The sequence below is a fragment of the Hyperolius riggenbachi genome, chromosome 1 (genome assembly GCF_040937935.1).
Source record: "Hyperolius riggenbachi isolate aHypRig1 chromosome 1, aHypRig1.pri, whole genome shotgun sequence".
NCBI classification, from domain to species: domain Eukaryota; kingdom Metazoa; phylum Chordata; class Amphibia; order Anura; family Hyperoliidae; genus Hyperolius; species Hyperolius riggenbachi.
Genome location: NC_090646.1, coordinates 442,246,673 through 442,269,022, shown reverse-complemented (window position 1 = coordinate 442,269,022; position 22,350 = coordinate 442,246,673). Strand labels below are relative to the sequence as shown.

Sequence of the window (22,350 nt, the reverse complement as noted above, 5' to 3'; positions counted from 1 at the left end):
CAGTGTGTAGATGTTTTGGTAACTAAGTTTTCAGACTGTATGTGTGGAAGTCTAATCTCCATCCATTTGGCAGGTGGAAGAGCTATGTGCTATGGGATTTCAAGACATAGATAGGGTTGTTGCTGCCCTTTTTGAAGGTGCTGGAGATGTTGGAAGAGCACTCTGCGTATTACAAAGATGCCTTTTGGAGCCTTTTCTGAGGCGAGTATGGGAAGATGTAGATGTTCCCTTGCAGCTGGATTCAGCAGACAAACAGGTAAATCTACAATAACTGTAACACTAACCTGTTGCCCACATAAAGTGTAGGGCACAGCCCATTCATTGAATGGAATAGTATATTGTATGTTTGTGTTTCCACAGGCACTTCTCCGCAGATTGCTAGCAGAGCACTCTCTACATAGCTGGGGCCGAGCTGAGCTGGCTTTATCCCTGCTTCTGGAAGGGGAAAATCGTTATAATGTACAGGATGTTGTTGAAGCTGTGAAAGAGTCACAGGACCGAGACTTTATAAAGAGAATGCTCACCCAGGAGTGTGCTGTCTGTGGATGGGAGCTTCCCCGCAACAAGGTGAGTACTCCTCCACACACTCCCATAACCTATTGCCACCTGTCACTTCTTTACTACGATACAATATTATAGACAGGAGACGATTAACACCACATAAAATCACGTCTCAGTGTAGACCATTGTCAAGCTCAAGTACAAATTGGGTCGACATGTAACCCAGGGACCAAGTCACAGGCCAACCTCAATGTCTAGTGGCAACCTCACTCCCCTGTTAAGTTCCCAGGTGTCTAGTGCTCCCCTTCCATCACCTATACAGTTCCTTGGTTTCTAGAGGCCTCTTGCCTCTTTTCTACCGTTCCCTGGTGTCTAATGCCTTCATCCTCCCCTATACAGTTTCCTGGCATCTAATGACCCCCTTCCTCCCCTAAACAGCTCCCTGGTTTCTAGTGGCCCCCCTCCCACCCCTAAACAATTCCCCAGTGTCTAGTGCTCTCTCTCCCTCCCCCCCCCCCCCCCCAATATGGCTTCCTTGGTGATCTAGGGCTTTGCCTCTAATATAGCTTCCCTGGTGGTCTAGAGTGGGCCAAACATGATGCAAAGATGCAAAGTGGGGAAATCACTTGTGGGCCTGCAGCCAGAGTTTAACATGTATAGTATAGACCAGGGATCAGGAACCTTTTTGGCGAGAGGGCTATAAACGCCACATATTTTAAAATGCATTTCCCTGAGAGCCATACAATATGTTTCAAACTGGGACAGTGTGCATGCGCAGGAGAGGGCTTTCCCTGTTGCCATGGAGATGTGTATACAGTTGATTCGCCCGGCAGCAGAAGTGTCACACACGTCTTCAGCTTCTCTTGGATTTCAGCAACATCAGCAATTTCCCCGAGAGCCAGGCTGGAGAAATACCGATTAACAGCTTGTACATTTAGCTAGCTGACTTAGGCTTTGATTCACTTTGTAGGACAAGATCCCCGCACTTTAGCCCAATAGGCTGCCTGTTCAATGACTTTGTAGAATGAGTATCTCGTTCTACAAAGTCACTGGACTTGACAGGGTCCAGGGTGGGACAATTGGACCGGCTGTTAGTTGGGGGGGGGGGGGGGGGGGGGGGGGAGGAGCGAGTAAGTTCGTAGTACCTGTTACAGCAGTAGAGTGCCTACTTTGAAAATTTTACTTGTGCTGTCACACTAAGTTACGCTGCTTGAGCAGTGTAGCTTAGTGAATCAACCCCTAACTGTGAGCCAGGTGTAGCCATCAAAAGAGCCAAATCTGGCTCCTGAATCATAGGTTTCCTACCCTTGGTATAGACAACTTATTTTGACTAGGGTTTGAAAAGATATTTTATTTTGATTAAGGTATGAAAATTACTCTTGTGATAAAAATCAGCTGAAAAGTGTATTAAACCAGGGCCCAGATACCATGGTAGTAAAATAAGTACCATTCACATTTTTTTGCAACTGAGCTAGTTAAATAAAATTAATTGAATTCAAAGAGAGAAACAGAAATATGGAGAATACCATCTATGTTCAAATAGTGTTCCCCGACTGCTCCGCTCGTCTGTTTAGATTCAGTAGTGTCTGACTCACGCCTGAATCCAGCATGCTGCCGCTAGAGTGAAACTTGCATCTGATCTTCATCCTTGTTCTGGGCTGTGGCTGGAAGTCTTAGATGCAGAGGATTAGCAGGACAGCCAGGCAACTGGCATTTGAAATATAGCAGATTTCATAGTCCTCGTACTATGGCACTCCTGATTATCAGATGTCACAAGTTATTTTTCTTCAACCCAGGTATAATATAACCAAAGTTTCTGTATAATCTCTAATTTCATAAGGTAGTTTATATAAAAAGTGATAATGTTTCACTGAAATACACATTGGGTGAATAGTGCAAGGTGTTTTGAGCCTTTCCATTTTAATGCTTGTTTTTAAGTCCAACCATCCAAGAGCTAAAACCCCATAATGGACACTTTGTGGATAAATATATTAGCAAGTGAAAGCTTGTAGGACATCATCTCCTCTATGTTGGAACATAATATTCACATTCTAGGATGTGTCTCTACAGGTAGTCCCCGGTTAACGAACGAGATAGGGACTGTAGGTTCGTTCTTAACCTGAATCTGTTCTTAAGTCGGAACACTGTGCCATCACTGTCCCCTGTACTTCCTCTGTGCCTCCAGTGCCCCCCTCTGTGCCACATCTGTTCTCTGTACGTGCTTATACAAGTTTAAAAGCCATTTTTTCTTTGAATTTTTTAAAATCAATTTTCTCAAAAACTACAAGTCCAATTTGAAAATTTTGGGGGGGCTTGTTCCCGTGGAAAAACTGAATCCATGCCGTTCGTAAGTCGGGGACTACCTGTACTATGTCTTAAAAGCATGTGAGTCTATCTGCTTATTAATTGCAATTATGAACACAATGCTGTACACTCTTCCTAGTAACATGTTCGATTACAGGTTCCATGTACTGTTAAAATATTTTACTTGGAGGTACCGGTACATTTTATTTGTCAAGGTGTTTGCAGCGTGACCATTTGCCACAAGCATTCAGACAGTCTTGTCTTCAGATTTTCAGGGTACTAGTGTAATATAGAGCAACCAGGAAACACCATTTTGGGTGGCGGCTTAGTGCAGTGGTTGTGTGCTCGTGCAAATGTGCATAATTACAGTCACTGATTTGTATATAGGATAAATTCAGAATCATATTGGCTGCTCTGGCCATCAAAACCATACACTTTGAAAAATAAGATCCGAAGGTCTTTTTTTTTTTTTTTTTTTAGCGTTGCAAATAAATTAACATTATTATAAAGCTGGAGGCATCCTTACCATAATGCTCAGAAGGTTATGGCTTTTGAATACAATAGAAGCAATTTTCTGTGATCTGAATATCCATGCTGTCCTACAGAATAGGTCCAGTGACCAGACCCAGCTAACCTTCCTGCTTTCTTCTGTAGATGCGCTCTCTGACCTCGTGTGAATGTTGTATCTGCCCTGACTGTTTCCGGATGCACTTCACAGTTGCTTTGAAAGAGAAGCACATTAGAGACATGGTGTGCCCAGCATGCGAGGAGCCTGAAATCAGTGATGAGGGGGAACTCCTGCATTATTTTTCTACACTGGATATTCTGGTGAGTTTATTCAAACTGCTTTTCTTGTCCAGGTGACACCAATGCCCACATTCTGTGTGTAAAATGATTAGAATATATCTTCAACTAGGGAAGCTATCATTTAAAGCACAACTTAATCTAGAATTGAAGACCCATTGGGAAAACCTTTGTTGGTTATAGACTAGTGTTATTGCAGCTATAGCTATTTTTGCTGGATAATCTGTCATATTCTTATTAATGATTTATAAAGCGCCAACATGTTCCGTGATGCTGTACAGAGAAAGAAGCAAACATCGGGTACAAACAGTGTTGGACACAAAATATAGACAATGGTAAATATTACAGATTTGGTAGCCATAGTAATTTCAGTGACAAATGTAACAGGATTATCAAAATGTATAGCAAATTCCAAGAAACAAAAGGATGCAAGAGCCCTGCCCTTGTATGCTTGCAATCTAAAGGCCACACTGACCAATACTGACTCTTTCACCATTACATTACAATAGCTGCATAGATGTTTTACAAGAGGGATTGGTTGGTTTTGCCATGTAAAGGTTTCATCACATGCGGAAATACAAGTAGTAACAGCTAATATCACAGCTTGCTGACTAATTTTGTGTAACAAGGGTGCACCTCTTGCTTTGCCAGTTTTGTTTTATTGATTTTGGTGGATTCTTTGCTGGTCAGTAAGAAGTGGATTAAACTAATATTTTATACTGCAATATCTTGGGGTTTCCAGAACTCACAGGTCACCAGTAGTGAATCAGCATCCTTTGCTATTGTCAGCAGGTACCAGGAGCAATGTAACCACATAACATAGCTGTGTCATGAGTGATTGTGGACTGTATCTTGAGGGACCACCCCTTTTCCAGCTTATACTCGTAATGTACTGCTAGTGTATGTTGAGGTGACTGCAAGTCATTGAACAAAATATAAATTCTAAAGACTGGCAAAATAGCATAGAGCCTAGTTTGTTTGTTTGTTTTTTTAGTTATGCCCCCTATCAGTGTTTTTATGCTGGCATTACACGGCTCTATTCTCGGCCATTTAGATGGCTCGATAGATAATTTCCGACACGTCCGATCTCCAGCCCGATTGTTTCGCTGCTCGATTCCGCATTGAGGACAATGTAAAAAGATAAGAAAAACGAGTGGAAGATAAGAGAATCGCCTGTGGAATCAAGCGTGGAATCGATCGAGTGCGAGAATCGAGCTGAAAAATCGAGCCGTGTATGCCCAGCATTAGACTCCTTAGTTTGTTGCAAAATTGGTGCATTATGGGAGCAAATGCCCAGAGGAAGGTTTCTAATTGGTCCATGCGGGCAATTGTTTCACGTATGCATTTTTTTTTTTCACGAGTTTTGCTCCAATTTTCCTTGCACTGGTTTTGATAACTCTCCTTCACTGTTTTTTCATTTGCACACATTCCCAAAAAGCAGCTGGTTTTGAGTTTTAGGTATATTCAATCTGGGCAATCTGTAGAATCTTGTTATAGTAAACTCCGATATAGTAAACCTCTGACTATAGTAAACACAGGTCCCGACCATGTGCCTGTATGAATATGCAATGTATGACCAATTCTGATATAATAATCTACTGATCTAGTAAACTACAGCACTTGGTCAGGTCCCTTGAAGTTAACTATAAAGGGATTCGACTATATACAGTAGTTTAAATGCTCTGTATACATCACAAGCATTAAGGGGTCCATACACTGGTCGATTTCAGCGATCGATTCTATAGAATTAATCGATCAGAAATCGATTCTTTCAAATCAGCAAATCGATCAATTTGCAGCTGATTTCGATCGATTTGATCTATCTGACAGGATGGAAAATCTGGGTCAATCTGCTGCTGGCAGCAGATCGATGGCCCATATAGTTGCATTGGATCTAATGGTGCATGTGCAATAATGCATTTAGATGGGTTTTCAATAGATTTCATTCATTGGAAATCTGTTCATAGAGTGTGGCACACATCAGATAGATTCCTGTCAGATTTGACTTGACAGGCATCTGACAGAAATCTATCTTATGGTCGAATCTGCTGCAAATATAAGTGTATGGCCACCTTTAGCAGTTACACAGGAAGATAAGAATGTGCTGTAGTTGCTCCCTCAAAACAAATAGATCACACACATTCCTGATGTAGCAATGTAAAAATTTTTTTTGTCATTCTCTACCTGTTATTTGCGCAATTACTACCTGCTACATTTCAAATTATTTTTACTGACGAAGATGTAAAGATTTTTTTCAATTTACTTTTTTTTTTACTGACAACCATGCTCCGTGCCAAAAAATGGTTGTGGTTATGTAACAGAACTGTCTCTGCTTACTTACACCACTCTCTCACATTGTTGTTGTTTATCTTTACTTTGTTGTCTAATCTTTACTGATATTTGACTATGTCTTAACCTAACCCTACTCTCACTCAGAACCCTCCCTCTATCCCTCTACCAATGCCTAACCCTAAGACCTCCCTCTTCCTATGCCTAACACTTCACCCCCAACCCCCTGTGGTTCATAACACTTGACCACCACCACCTCCTAACCGTAACCTACGTCCTGGGGGAGGGGGGGTAAGGGGAGTGGCCTGGCACTATTAGTGGCTACTGGCTCATCTCATGCTCTTCCTGTCCCCAGCAGCTGGTAATGACAGACAACTCACTTGTCGGAGGCGCGTGTGCGTTCACAACTCCGGGGCAGTGCTTCCTGTATGCGGTGGGAAAGGGCGCTGGAGTTGGTGTCTGGGGGGTGGAGGGAAGTGGGACAGCGAAGGACTGGCCTGGCACTAGTAGTGGTTACTGGCTGCAGCAGTATGAGCCGAGGGGTGGGATTAACTCGCAGCCACATCCCACCCCGGAAATTAGCCAAGTGCGCATGCGCGCAGTGCCAGTTTTGAAGCCAGCAAAGGCTGCCACTATGGCAGTTACAGATATCACGGACACAGACATTCAACAATATATTTAATACTCCGATAATCCGTAAATATATGGACGGTTGACAACACTGTTGCAGAGAAACTCTGATCCTCTGCTGGACATGTTTGATAATGGAAGTCCGAGGATAATGCAGTGTTGCTTCCGTTTTGCAATCCACGATTGGGCAGTGAGTATACCATTTCAAAAAATATTGGGTTTTCCAAGCTGTATTGCTATGGAAGAGGAAGCATGGCCGAACTGTCAGTCACCACCCTTCCAAAACAGGACAATGTAGGAGGTGTGGCCAACCCTCCACACATCCCCCTTTCCTTTCAGGTCTAGAGAGGGCTGTGGCCTTGAAAATTGGAGGAGGCATTTTACGAATAGACCAGCTTAGCCAGTCTGCTGAGAAAAGCTGTCCTGAGACTGGTGAACTACTGGGAACTATTCCAATTGACAGTTGAGGTGTTTGGGGTGCAGGGATATTATTACTTTCTCTTCTTATCACATTTTATTGAAAGGCATGTAGTGGCAGTTCCCATAAAATCCAAGTCTTCATACCAAGTAGTTGTATTTCTAGACCAGTCTCTTGCATGTCAAGACGTCCATGCACTTATCACATTTCTTATTATCACTCAATTGAAAGTGATGTTTATGTCCGGTGCTAATTTAATTAACCACGCAGGTTATCATTCATAAGTTCCAGATTTATTACGAAATTCTACCTTCGTAGTTCAGTTTTTAATTTCCTTATCATGCATTTTAAAATGCCACAAGTTACATATTGTACTTATTCCTGAATGTACTGGTTCTAGTTTAGAAGTTAGTGAAGTGTTCTGTAAAGTTCTCTCCTCCTTTCTGGAGAAGTTACAGTGTACCTGTGTCTTCTGCTTTTCTCCACAGTTGCGGGATACTCTGGAGGTGGACGCATACAATTTGTTCCATAAAAAGCTGACTGAGAGAACTCTCATGAAAGATCCAAAATTCCTTTGGTGCACCCATGTGAGTATTAAAGAGAATCTGTATTGTTAAAATCGCACAAAAGTAAACATACCAGTGCGTTAGGGGACATCTCCTATTCCCCTCTGTCACAATTTCGCCGCTCCCCGCCGCATTAATAGTGGTCAAAAACAAATTTAAAAAGTTTGTTTATAAACAAACAAAATGGCCACCAAAACAGGAAGTAGGTTGATGTACAGTATGTCAACACATAGAAAATCCATACACAAGCAGGCTGTATACAGCTTTCCTTTTGAATCTCAAGAGATCATTTGTGTGTTTACCTTCTGTCCCCCTGCAGCTCTCATGCACGGAAGAGTAACAGGCTTCCTGCAGACAGCTCTGCCTGTGCCTGTGTTTGTAATTCCTCAGTATGTGTCAGCCCAGCTCCTTTCACAGCCTTAAGGCCCATACACATGTCTGATTTTTCGGAACGACTGGTCGTTTCAACGTCCCGTCGTTCAGACGTCTGCCCGCTAAATCGAGCGTGTGTACAGACTGTCGTTCGCGTGATAAGACTGAGTTTGAGCGATCCGCCCGGGCCTTAACAGAGGGGCCTTAACAGAGGAGGATTTATATCCAGCTCTCTTTCACTGATATCAGATAGCAGAGACGCTGCTGGCTTATGTAAATAACACACACTCTGGAGTGTGCATAGAGGGGCCTGGAGAGGGTTGTGCATAGCAGATCAGCACGGAAGAGTTGGCAGCCTTCCAGACACAAAACGACAAGTCCGACAGGGAAAAGATGCATTGATTTATTACAGAGACAGTGATAGTAGAAAGTGCTGCAGTAAGCCAGAGCACATTAGAAAAGGTTTAGGAACTTGTAGCATGGTAGAACAAAGCATGACATTTTTGTTAGAGTCTCTTTAAGTATATGAATGTCTGGCCATGTATAAGTTAAAATAGATGCTTGCATATGATCTCCATAGCAAAGACTCTCCAAAGTGAGCAAAGGTTAAGTTGCATTTTCCTTTGTTCATCTGGCCTCTTATTCGCTGGCAGGGCTAGGTGCATAAAGCAGATAAGGGTGTGAGGACCTGAGAGGAAGGAATGTGGGGGGTATACAGAGAACTCTGCCTACTGTACTTGCCAGCTTTGCCATTCATCACTTTATCAGCCACCAAAGATACCAATTGTGTTTTGGCATCTTATCCTTTCTAACTACATGCCAAAGGTGGCAGGTTCATATGCCAGACCTTTATATTTGGAATTTTCAGCTGCCCTCATTGTATGATAGGAGACACAAAAGGCTCAGCATGAGCATCAGTTTATTTACAAAAATCCTCGAGGTAAGTGTGTATATCTGGCCAGACGTGGTATCACAAGCTCAAACTGTAACATGCACTGCACCTACTAAATATGAGTGTACTGCAAAACTAGTATCTGTACTAGGCATTTTAGTATTAGTACTAGTACTCTAAAGGTATAGAGGACTGCTTAGGCTCATATTATTATTATTACAGATGTGTTGTCCATCCTTGAGTAATAGGTTGCTTTTTGCTGCGGTTGCTTGGTTGTTGACGGTGCCTATTTCTGTTAAATAAAATCAAATGATTTTGGGTATGCCCAATATTTTTGATAGAAGTAGGCTACCATGCATAGGTAGTAGATTTTACATATGTGTTAACTATCTTATTAGTTGTTATCAGCAACTGCCAGTAGACTGCAGGATAACCCTGCCAAGGCAGCGTTCCACATAGTAAACACTGATGCTTAACCCTTTCAGTGCCTTCTGTAAAAGTGAAAACAAGTCAGGATTTTTTAGGATTTCCATAAACTATAATGAAGACTTGTTTTTCATACAGGTTATTATACTGTGGCTAATCATTTAGAGCAGAGAGGAAGTTCTGAATTTAGTTCCACTTTAATTAGTTAAAGATATTGTGGCATGGAAAGTAAAGCACTGGTTGTTTTTCTGTTTTAGTGCTCATTTGGATTTATTTACGAACGAGATCAGCTAGATGTCCAATGTCCTCAGTGCAAATGTAGCTTCTGCAGGAGCTGTAAGAGAGCGGTAAGTGCTGGAGCCATTAATGTATAGTAGTGATCAAACTGTTAAAGCTTGAGTTTGAATTCTTCCCCTTTTGCCTGAGTTCTAATGGGCAAGCTAAGGATTGAATGAGGATGTGTTTAACCCAGCTCACTGTTCATCCTCCTTAGCGGTGTTCACTCAGCGTAATCCCTTCTCCTGATAAACGACTCATTAGTCTTTATCTAGTCCCCCCTGCAAAATTGTTTTGTTTTACAGGGTGCATCTGTTATAGAAGATGTACCCGACATTAACTCCACTGCTGCTGCCCCTTGGATGGGCGTCCTCCACTATTTCATAGTCCCAGGGCTGTTAATTCTGTGATTGTGAATTCTGAAAGGGAAATATAGTTGTATTTTCTGCACTTTTATAATTAAGCTCTTAAAAAGCCTATGGAAGCATGTTTTAGCATCCAGGAGATTAATTTTAATTTTGACTGATCAGCAAATGAAGCATCAGGGCTCAGAAGCTGCTTGTGAAATCATACAGTGTACAAAGACATTCCATAAACATAACCTGCATATTGTTTTGCCTTTGGAAGTTTTTTTTTTCCTGTCTGATTTCCAGTGCAGTGTCATAACTAACTCCTTCCTCTTTGTACGTCTATCTCTTTTATTACGGTCATTCAGTGGGAGGAGCAGCACCGAGCTCTCAGCTGTGAAGATTTTCAGAACTGGAAGAGAGAGAATGATGCTGAATATCAGGCACAAGGCCTGGCTGTGTACCTGCAGGAGAATGGCATAAGTGAGTGCATCCTTTTCCAGTGCCTCTCCTCTTCATCCTGCCTGCAATGGTTATAGATCTAATTTGTCTGTGTGTGCTTCATTTTTAGCTTGTCCACACTGCAAGTTTTCTTATGCCCTTGCACGAGGCGGTTGTATGCACTTTATTTGCTCTCAGTGTCGGCACCAGTTCTGCAGTGGATGCTACAATACATTTCACCTCAAGAATGTGAGTCATTTATGTAATGATATATTCCTATAATATTTTAGCAAAAGCTTCTCTGTTGCAGTTAAACTTGATAAACGGACTAGACTCTTGGGTGATGTTACCTCAAGGCCATTTCTGTCAAAATCAGCACATAGGACCTAAGATGCATTTGATCATTAGGGATGATCAGCGAGATGCAAGTAATTTCTCCTTTCCTTCTAATTTCATATAAAACTTATTCTGATTGGCCTAATTTCAAGCTGCATATAATTTACATGAAATTTGATTTCAAGGTAAAATCATTTACATCTCATTGATCATCAATACTAACTATAATTCAAACCAAGGTTTATAAGGGAAGAAAAAAAAATCTAAATTGGAGGCGCAATCAGGGTGCTGGAGCACCTTCCTCCCCTCGCCCCGGAGCTATCAGGTCTCTATCAAAGGTATCCAGCTGTCTTCTGGTCTGTCAGGTCTCCCGCCAGCCCTGCAGTGCCCAGAGTAGGTCACTATTAACTTTATAGAGGGCGGAAAAGGGCTTGGTTGGGGTAGACCTGGCTCACCCCTACTGTATATTTGGTTCATAAGATGCAGACATTATCCCCCCCCCCCCCCCCATTTTTGAGGGGAAAAGTCTGTCTTATGGAATGAAATGTACAGTGGTCAATCATCATGAGGGCAACAAGCTACCAACTAATACATTGCAAGTATTAATTGGAAGTACTTTTAACATGTATCCCCATTGTTAGTGTACCAGAGCAGTCAAAAAACAAAGAATTGATACTTACCCTGGGCTTCCTCCAGGCTCATAAGCATGTGAGTCCCTGGTCCGCCCTCCCACGGTCTGGCACTCAGTCGCAGAGGTCCCGCCCATGCGCAGGAGACCACGACTGACGCAACTGAGCCAGTTACCAGGGCTGATCACAGCTGAACGGCGGACAGCGAGGGACTCACACGGGCTTATGGGGCTGGAGGTAGCCCCAGGTAAGTATTGATTCTTTTTTTTTTTTTTTTTTACAGCTCTGGATTCCTTTAGGGCACGTTTCCACTATCGCGAATCTGCATGCGTTTTCTGCACGCAAATTCGCACAACCAATACAACTTAATTAGCCTGTTTCCACTTGTCAGGAAAACGGAGCGTTTTTCTGTGCAGGAAAAATCTGCACAGCAGGGCCATCAGAATTCTTGCGGTGTGCGATTCGCATACAATGTAATAGGAAATTCGCTTGTGTTTTCGGATGCGAATTGTACAGCGAATTTGCGTACGTTTTCTCAGGAAATCTATGTAAAAGCACACAGGCACTGACATGGTTAAATTTGCATACTTAAAAAAACGCGAAAACGTACGCGAATTTGCGGTAAAATTTGCATCCTTATTATTTAGTATTTATATAGCGCCATCATCCTTCTCAGCGCTGTACAGAGTGTGTGTGTATATATATATATATATATACACACACACACACACACACACACACACACACACACACACACACACACACTATATTGTCTTGTCAATAACTGTCCTTTAGAGGAGTTCACAATCTAATCTACACAATCCGCATGCAAATTTGTTTTCGCGTTTTCCGCAACGAATTTGCACCGCACAAGTGGAAACGGGCCCTAAAAATGGGTAAGAATGCTCAGGGTCACACAATGTCACAACCAAACACTTGTATAGGTGTACACTCCCACAGCTAATAAGCATATTTAGAAGGGAGGGGCTGGAGGAAGGAGCTGGACGGCAATTGGCACATGCCAACCAGCATATGGAGGTACACTCCACCAGATAGCAGACATAAAATGACAACATCAGACCAGTAAAAGAATACATTGATTCCTTTATTTGCATTAGAGTAGTAATAGTAATAAGAATCATGCCTTATGTAATAGTTAATACATTTCTGTGACTGCACATAACCTGCAGCTCCAGTACATAGTGTGTTTTATTGTCAGCATTCCTCTTTGTCACACAGAAATGTACAGTCCAGTCTTGTGCAGTGAGGATGTCTCTTCATGCCCATCATCCCAGAGACTGCCTGTTCTATCTGCGGGACTGGGAAGTCTCTCGCCTGCAGAGACTTCTTACAGTAAGTAATCATTTACTCGCCTTTACTGGTCGTGTTACACGGAAAGTCTGTAATGTTCAGAAAGTGTTTATTCTTCGCAAATCATGAACAGCTTTGCGGAATCCATCGCTGCCATGTTTGGAGTGCCAGCACCGTGCACATCACCTTGGCAGAATTATGTTCTCTCTCTTTCTCTGCACAGTGATTGGACTGGTTTATGTGAGTTATTTGTTACTCACAGCAAATGCTGAAGAGAGAAATTTTTTTTCCAATTGAAACATCTCACTGAAAATATTGTTAGCAGATTATTTTTGTATCTGCATTGCTTATCTTTGCATAACGTTTTCAGCAATATTAAGCTGAACATCTGTATGTTTTAACTGATGTCTTATTAGAAATTATTTGCTAGTGAGAGGTGTACTTTTAATAGCCTCAAAAAGAAATTGATCAGGCTGGATTCACACTGTACCGGATCCGTTTAAATGGTTCCGTTTCTTACATTGTGCACCAGTCTTTCATCTGTTTTTTCCGATCCATTCCTTCCGCTACCCGCATTCTCCTCCTGCTGCCACTGGGCTCCCATTGGTTGCAACAGACCAATGGAAATTGTCCCTTCCCAAGAATGAAAGATTTTCATTGGTCCACAATGAACCAATGAAAACTTCCATGGGGAGGGATGACTGATTGGTCTATTGCAACCAATGGGAGCCTGAGATGTTTTTGTTGGTGCCTCGGAATCAGCAGCGAAATGAGAACGGACACCATCTGCTCTCATAGGTTAGCATTGATTCCTTCAGCCTCCGCCACCATCCATCGATCTAGAAAAATTCTGCTGGACCCATCCTTGCTTTTCGCTGGATAGAACACACCAAACAGATCCCTTACAAAACGGACTGATGTGTACAGACCCTATTGCTTAAAGGGAACCAGAGAGGAACGGTAATAAAAAATAGAACAAGCTTTTATACATACCTGGGGCTTCTTCCAGCCCCATAAGCCTGGATCGCTCCCACGCCGCCTTCCTCCGCTTCCTGTATCGGCGGTACCGGGTCCCGTCACTTCCGGCGGACGCGGCCAATTGTCCGCATCACAGGGGCTCCCTCTATACCCGTACGCATGAGCCTGCGCAGTAGGCAGCCTCATGCGTACGCATATGGAGGGAGCCCCGTGTGATGCGGACAATTGGCCGCGTCTGCCGGCCAACTGGCCTACTCGCGGCAATGACGGGCTGTTGTCTGATCTGTAATCTGGTAATAAAACCGAGCCTCTAGAAAATGTCACTGAAAATAATGGATTGACTTTTTTAAGAGAAAAAGTTATAAACATCGATAAATTGATGGTACCACGGGACAAAAAAAGAGACCACAACATTTTCTAAAATAACTTGAAGCTGATGAGTTATTGGCACCCATCATTGTTTCTTCTGTATATAACAAAAATCAGACTGCTTTAGAATTGGCACAACCTTAAAGGAATACTATCGATGTATGCATTTATTTTTAAATGCTGTATGTTGTAGCACACATTAGGGCAAGTACTAGGAGCAATTTGATTCCTCACACAGCTGTTCCTCTCAGCTGTAAAATCCTCTGTCAGTTTTGACGTCAGTGTTGGATACAAAATGTATCTAATACTGAGCTCCCAGAGGGCTAGACCATATCTCTGCACAGGGGAGTTGCTATCAACTCTTCAGTTTATAGTTTAATTATCACCTTGCTGAAAGAATCTTATTGATATGGTGGTAAGGGGTTAAAGATTCTAGCAATGTGTGTTTATTATCTTTGCTTCTCTTGACTGATAAAGATACTAATAATGCTAATTGTAGACAGTGGTCTGCCCCTCTCAGCAGCTTGTAAAGTGGATGCAGCCTGGAGTGAATGCCTCAAGCAGGCAGCCAGTCTGAGTGTAAACACAGACTCCTGGTATAGCTAGTTATATTCCAGCAATATTCCAGCTCATTTAGTTACCTGTTACCACCTCAGCTCAGCCTATTTCTCATGTCTGCTGCATGCTGTGAGTGACACAGTGAAATATATTTGTGAGCTGTGTGACAGAGTAACCAAGCAGCTCAGGGTGACCCAATCTACTATGAGCTGTGTGAGAAATGAATTTTTAAGCAGGGATAGTGAGAGAGAGACCTGGGTGAATAAATAAAGTGCCCCTAGCACTAGTGGTAATGTGTACACTAATATAGAGTATTAAAAAAAAAAAAGTCGTTTCAATCGATAGTATTCCTTTAAGAGCAGGGATGCTCATCCGGATCCGGGTACCTGACCATTTTTACGATATCTGGGTCGGGTATCTGGCTGCATAATCTGGATACCCTTGGGTACCCGACGGATATCCGGATCTGGGTACTGTAACAAGGGAGATGATGTCATTGAGCCAATCAGAGGGCTCCCAGCCAATCAGAGGGCTCCCACCAGAAGTCCTAGCAACCAATCACATAGGGGAACTCTGGCCAGCCCCACCTGACCTCATTGAGCCAATCAGAGGTCTCCCAGCCTAAGCCCTGGCACCCAATCAGAGAAGGAGACCCTGGCCAGCCCCCCTGTGTAATAAGGAGGGCTGGCATGATGAGACAGATCGTCCTTGCTTGTGTGGCTGGCTGGTCACTGACAGACTTGCTCCAGTGCTGTTGGCTTAGCATGTGCTGCCTGTATAAAGTGATAAACCTAAAGCTTTGAGTGCTAAACACCTTCACTACACTATTGTTGATTTCATTCACTCAGTTAGGTCCTGTCTGTGTCTGTGTGTGCTTTGCTGGCCAGCAGGACAGTATAGGTTAGGGAATAGGATTACTGTGTTATTGTATTGTATTATATAGTTAGTTAGTACTGCAGTTAGTTGTTAGAGAGAGTAGTACTGTGTTAGCTTACTAGAGATTACTGCAGTGCTGCTGTGCTGAGCATTGTCAGTGTGACAGTTAGACAGATAGTGTGCACTGTCTGTCCTCTACTCTGCGGTCTGTCTCTCCGTGCTGATTTGATTTAAAGTCTAACCCCGATTTCATTAAAGTAAAAGTATCCCACATCATCTGGTGACATCATCCCGTATAAGTTGTACTATGTCTGCTGGCACCGGCAGCCGGGGGAGGGGCAGCAAGGGCAAAAAGGACAGGGAGCAACATTACGGCCACCCTCAGAAGGTCTGCCATGTCAGTGTCGACCCCAGCGGGCAGCCTACCCTCAGTCAGCGAGCTTTTCACTCCAGGCGCCACGATTGAACTCAGGGCTGTTAGCCGCAAGGAGTTTGAGGAGGATGTTCTGGGTTTTGAGGAGGGGGGGTATGATGTTGATGATGGGATGAAGGACCGTGACTACCATCCACAGGATGGGGATGTCCGCTCTGACTCTGAGGAGGATGCGTCGGTGAGTTTGGCACGGAGGATCAGCATTGCAGACAGTGGCCGTGGAATGCGGGACCCACATCCTTCTGCCGCTACCACCAGCCGCACCACTCAACCCCCAACCGCCACAGGGAGAAAAGCAGCAGCATCCCATTCAGGCCACAGGGGAATCTTCACCTCCCCAATCTGGCGGTTTTTCACTCTGCCCTCATTGGACAGCAAGTTTGCCATATGCAATGTGTGCAAACTACAGATGAGCAGAGGTTGTGACCCCTGCAAGTATGGCACCTCCAGCTTCATCACCCTTCTGGCCAAAAAACGTGTTGTTAAGCATGAGGAGTTCAAGAGGCTGAAGCAAGCTGGCGCTGGCTCCCACTGCCACGGTGCCCCAGGCCACTGCTGCTGCTACCACCACCTATATTCAACCCAAAACACAATTGCGGTGTCATTTTTTTGGAGGTGTCTGGGCTGAAAACTGTCATGTCCCAGTTGTGCGATTGGACTTTAGACACAATGTGGGCTGCACGACCGCTGTCTAAAACCTAGTCCTGATGTTAATTGACAGCTTTTTTTTTTTTTTTTTTTTTTTTTTTTTGTTTTATGTCCACCAAATAATAGATTAGTGTTTCCATTTAAAAAAACATGATGCTACATGCATCATTTACCCTAAAAACCCTTTTTAAAGCTATTTAAAGGGCACTTCCGATTTTTCTATCCAGATACCCGAATAGGTCGGGTACCCGCGGGTAATTTGGTTGGATACCCGAATTCACTCGGGTATCCGCAAGGTCGGATCCGGGTACCTGAATTGGATCCAGATATATGGGTACCCGGATCTGGGTCCGGGCGGGTATTAAAAAGTACTACCCGAGCAACCCTGCTTAAGAGGCAATCACTGCAAACATTCTATTCTACTTCACATATAGTAGCGCTCAGCTCAGAAGTTCCTTCTGGAGTTGGAATCCACCCTTAAAGTGAACCTGATAATAAAAAAATAAAAAAAAATCACTTACCTGAGGATTCTCCCAGCCCTCTGCATCCGTCCTGTCCCACACTAGTCCGCAAAGAACCTCCGGTCCCCGCCACTGCTCCATTTCTTCACCACCGACTTACAAATCGACGGCCATTGTGCCTGCACAACCCTGGCCCCTTGCATCTTTGTTCACGCTTCTGTGGCTGGGAGCGTCCTGTGCAGACGCAGTACGAGAAAATCTCGCCTGCGCAGGATGCTCCCGGGAATGGGAATGAGGACAATGCACGGACAGGGCTGTGCAGGTACAGTGAATGGCAACGGAACAAAGAGAAACGGAGCTGTGGCGGGGACCACAGGATTGTTGTGTACTGGCGTGGGACAGAACGGCTGCAGGGGGCTGGGGGAAGCTCCAGGTAAGTGAATCTCTTTTCTTGAAAACTTATTTCAGGTTTGCTTTAAGTAAACATAGCAAGACACAATAGTGCAGCCCATTTCAACCTGAAGAATCACCCTTTTTCTGACAGGCACACCTGATTTCCAGTGATAGGGCAAAGACATAAGAAGTTCCACCACCTCCCGGGTCATTCACTCCCCCCCCCCCCCCCCCGTTTCCCCTGCTCACCAGAACTAGTCTTTCACACAAGCCAATGTCCGCCACCATGGCTTACAAATAAGTTGCTCTGCAGGTAAACTCAGACAGCTATCATGTGTAAAACCTCTTTTTAATAAAACATATAAAATAAGTAATTGTCCGTACATGGTAATAACCTATATGGCTCTAAATGTCACCATCTCCCTGCTGAGTAGATTGTAGCATCCCGCTTGTCCTCTCCTTCGGACCCTGACTCCAGGGTCACGCATCCTGAGCCAGCTTGACAGAGAGGAGCAGTAGAGGAAGAAAGATCCTCTCATGCTTGTCTCCTGAGCAATCTGCTCCTGCTCTGTAAGGATTGAAGTGTGTCTGCATGGTTCAGTTCTTTTGGAGCTTATATTTTGATTATCATCCGTTCCTGGGTGCTTTTAGCTGTGTATTTTGGGTCATTATTCTTTTGGACTATGTCTTGAAACCTTTCTGACACTGGGCAGTGCATTTTGCTCTAGAATGTCTTCGTAGACTTGGCATTTAATTTTCTCCTGTACAGGCTGATGGCACACTCCGAAACAGTGAATTTGGGCGCTCAGCACACCTGGTAATTTTGGGCACCACCATATCCCACAATGTAATTAGGGGCTATGGCAGTGCTTGCAGGATAGTTTGGGCGAAGGGTACCATATTTCTGCTATATAGCCGAACTCCAGCTTACGACAGGAATTTGCTGACTGCTTGTCCGCTATATCTTATTTCATGAACTCTCGCTTCTTAAAACGTAATACCGAATGAGTAAAACAGAAATTATCCTTTTTCCACCGTCTCTGTCCACCTTTCCGCCTAATATAACAATAAATGTTAACAACCCCATAACTTCAGTTCCCAAAGCACGGTGCTTGGGGGTAATATTTGACTCCTCTCTCTACATTTGGACTATAAGAAGCAGTGACTTTTTTCCCCCACTTTTGTGATGAAAAAGTGAGTCCAAGAAATACAGTATATTGATGTACGCTATTGTCTGTATTATTATGTACCCTATGTTTGTTTCTTTGTACAGCACCACATAATATCTTGGTGCTTTATAAATCAATATTAGTATGGGTGCTGGAGTTCAAAATCACTCTGTCTGCAGTGGATATATAGGCCATGGAGTTTGACTATTATATAGCTGGAGTCCAGGTAATGCGGTGGCGAATGAGGCATAGCAGCTGTGTTGCGATATTCGTGCTTGGATATACTGTAGCCAGGTGCCAGTTGTCTGATTTCAGCCCTGGAAATAGGGGTGTTGCTTAGTTGTAGTATAGTTGAGGGACGGAAATGCAGTAAATCTGCAGTTTGGAGGTACATAACTGGACACCTGAGTTTGGCTAGGTAAGGGAGGTTAGTGTTAAGGTGCGTACACACGCCGGACTGGAGGCAACGACGGGTCCGTCGTTACCTCCCGCTGGGTGGGCGTGCCAACGACAGTCCGGCGTGTGTACGCACTGTCGGCACACTGATACGGCTGCTTATGAGCGATCCGCCGGGCGGATCGCTCAGAAGCAGCCGTATCAGTCCGCCGACAGTGCGTACACACGCCGGACTGTCGTTGGCACGCCCACCCAGCGGGAGGTAACGACGAACCTGTCGTTGCCTCCAGTCCGGCGTGTGTACGCACCTTTAGACATATGTAGGGGGGAGATTAGTGAGATAATTAGGTTAGTTAAGGTAACTTAGTCTCCTGGTTTCGCAGTAGGTATGGTGTACTTGCAGCTATGGAGCCCTGCTGGGTCTTCTTTCATTAAGCCTATTAAGCCCACTGTCAATCAAACCATGAAAGATACTGCCATAAGAATTGTTAGTATCTGTTCTTGCCATGTTGTATTTCATGCATATTGAAACAGAATAGACATTTTGTACTTTCTACTGCAATGGAACACTATACTTTATTTGGCTACAGTTTTTATATTAAACTGCATGTATACTTTCAGAATAGCAGTTCACTTGTATTTAGCAGAAAAGCTTATGGCCGGAGAAAGCCCATGATATGCTAATGATTTTGGTGTGCATGCAAATATAATACTGATTGTAAGTGTCTTGGAACTGGCCCAATACAATAGCACGTGCATTTGATTGGTTCAAGTCCAAGATGCAAACAGTTTGTATTAAACCTGCATGCAAGCTGGAAATAGTATAATACAATTAACCCTTTAGCATTCAATTTATTTAGAGGCTTGCAAATTCTTCAGGCACATTTTATTTTAGCACATTTTTTGTATTGGTTACATTTGCTTGCTACTAAATTGTACTGCTGTAATGTGTAGTTATGGTCACTTTCACTAAGGGTCAGTGTGAGACAATAACGGGACTTCTGCTTACAGTTTCAGTATTTTTTGCTAGTAGAGAGAGATCAAAGCATTCCAAGAATTTACAGCACAAGTTCTCCCGACTGAGGTCAAAAGCAGTGTACTTATCTCAAGCAAGATAACTCTATTGAAGCTGCTAATGGGTTAACCATATTTACTTAGTGGCTGGGTAGTGTAATGGCTCAAATCTCAGCTCTTCCTATTCAGTAAACCAGTACCTATTCAGTAAGGAGTTCTTGGGCATGGCTCCCTAACACTACTACTGCCTACTGAGCACACTCTAGGATAAAAGCACCATGGAAATGTTGGAATTACTTTTGACTATTAACACTGTATTTTCTTCTTTATTAAGATTTCTAATGTGCAGTTTAATACGGACCCTCCTGCTGGAACACAAGCTGGTCCTGGAGGTGAGCAATAAACAATGCATTGTAAAAGTTGTCTTGAAATGCTCAATGGGGTGATGGTGCATAGAAATACATATACATTGTATACATAATATAGGAGGTGGGAAAGGAGCGATAAATTAGGTTTACTAATACTATACTATAGATGTTTTCCAATTGTATAGTCACCAGTAATTTCAACACCTAACCTGCCACCTAACTTAATCCCTGTAGTTTTGCCTTTGAATTACTGAAATTAACTTTTGCACAATATTCTAATTTTTTTGAGTTTCACCTGTAGAGGGTAGTAGTGGGGTTGAGGCACTGGGGGGGGGGGGGGGGGGGGGACCAAAGGGGTCCAAAGGGGTCTAGATATAGCAAATAATTATGAGCTTGCCTGATATGTTGTTTCTTGAGGGCACTTTCGAAAATTTCCAGGCTTGGAGCATGACGGATAGGCTGAGTTAGGAGAGTTGACACTTGTGAGAAGTCCTATTTGCCTAGCCCCATTATCCTAACCTTAGCTAATGAAACTAATGCTTCTCTACCCCATCCGATACTCTTTCCTTTTACCCCAACATTAAATCCAACCATGGGGAGCCATTATCTACAAAGATACTATTTCAGTTTTGCACCAGCTGAACACTGGTACCCATATCAATGTATGGTGTTTGGTTATGCAACATCTGAGCACTGATGCTGAAATTATGTGCAGTCTAAGGCTGCATTTCCACTTGTGCGGTGCGAATCGCCGCGGTAAAAATTTGCATGCGTCATCCATGCGAATTTTTATGCGAATTCGCATGGATGACGATGTACAGTGGAGGAAATAATTATTTGACCCCTCACTGATTTTGTAAGTTTGTCCAATGACAAAGAAATGAAGTCTCAGAACAGTATCATTTCAATGGTAGGTTTATTTTAACAGTGGCAGATAGCACATCATTAGGAAAATCGAAAAAATAACCTTAAATAAAAGATAGCAACTGATTTGCATTTCATTGAGTGAAATAAGTTTTTGAACTTTCTAACAATAAAAGACTTAATACTTAGTGGAAAAAACCTTGTTTGCAAGTACAGAGGTCAAACTTTTCTTGTAATTGATGACCAAGTTTGCACACATTTTAGGAGGAATGTTGGTCCACTCCTCTTTGCAGATCATCTCTAAATCCCTAATGTTTCGAGGCTGTCTCTGTGCAACTCTGAGCTTGAGCTCACTCCATAGATTTTCAATTGGATTAAGGTCCGGAGACTGACTAGGCCACTCCATGACCTTAATGTGCTTCTTCTTGAGCCACTCCTTTGTTGCCTTTGCTGTATGTTTTGGGTTATTGTCGTGCTGGAACACCCATCCACGACCCATTTTCAGTTTCCTGGCAGAAGGAAGGAGGTTGTCGTTCAGGATTTCACGATACATGGCTCTGTCCATTTTCCCATTAATGCGATTAAGTTGTCCTGTGCCCTTAGCAGAAAAACACCCCCAAAGCAAAATGTTTCCACCCCCATGCTTGACGGTGTGGACGGTTTTTTGGGGGTCATAGGCAGCATTTTTCTTCCTCCAAACACAGCGAGTTGAGTTAATGCCAAAGAGCTCTATTTTGGTCTCATCAGACCACATTACCTTCTCCCAGTCACTCACAGAATCATTCAGGTGTTCATTGGCAAACTTCAGACGGGCCTGCACATGTGCCTTCTTGAGCAGGGAGACCTTGCGAGCCCTGCAGGATTTAAAATCCATTGCGGTGTAATGTGTTTCCAATGGTTTTCTTGGTGACTGTGGTCCCTGCTAATTTGAGGTCATTCATTAACTCCTCCCGTGTAGTTCTAGGATGCTTTTTCACCTTTCTCAGAACCATTGACACCCCACGAGGTGAGATCTTGCGTGGAGCCCCATAGCGAGGTCAATTGATGGTCATTTTGTGCTCCTTCCATTTTCGAACAATCGCACCAACAGTTGTCACCTTCTCTCCCAGCTTCTTGCTAATGGTTTTGTAGCCCATTCCAGCCTTGTGCAGGTCTACAATTTTGTCTCTGACATCCTTGGACAGCTCTTTGGTCTTTCCCATGTTGGAGAGTTTGGAGTCTGCTTGATTGATTGATTCTGTAGACAGGTGTCTTTTATACAGGTGACTAGTTAAGACAGGT

The 22,350-nt window shown here is 43.4% G+C and overlaps 1 protein-coding gene across 3 annotated transcripts in view; it reads left to right on the top strand.

Annotated features, from left to right (window-relative positions):
• Window positions 1-22,350, top strand: part of RNF31 (ring finger protein 31) — a 55,720-nt gene that overhangs the window by 27,581 nt on the left and 5,789 nt on the right. For all 3 annotated transcript variants that reach the window (XM_068238157.1, XM_068238137.1, XM_068238147.1), the window contains exons 11-19: window positions 74-256; window positions 361-567; window positions 3,460-3,633; window positions 7,435-7,533; window positions 9,460-9,549; window positions 10,194-10,308; window positions 10,397-10,515; window positions 12,471-12,584; window positions 20,172-20,229. In XM_068238157.1, coding sequence (XP_068094258.1) covers window positions 74-256; window positions 361-567; window positions 3,460-3,633; window positions 7,435-7,533; window positions 9,460-9,549; window positions 10,194-10,308; window positions 10,397-10,515; window positions 12,471-12,584; window positions 20,172-20,229 — 1,159 coding nt within the window. The remainder of the gene's footprint in view (window positions 1-73; window positions 257-360; window positions 568-3,459; window positions 3,634-7,434; window positions 7,534-9,459; window positions 9,550-10,193; window positions 10,309-10,396; window positions 10,516-12,470; window positions 12,585-20,171; window positions 20,230-22,350) is intronic.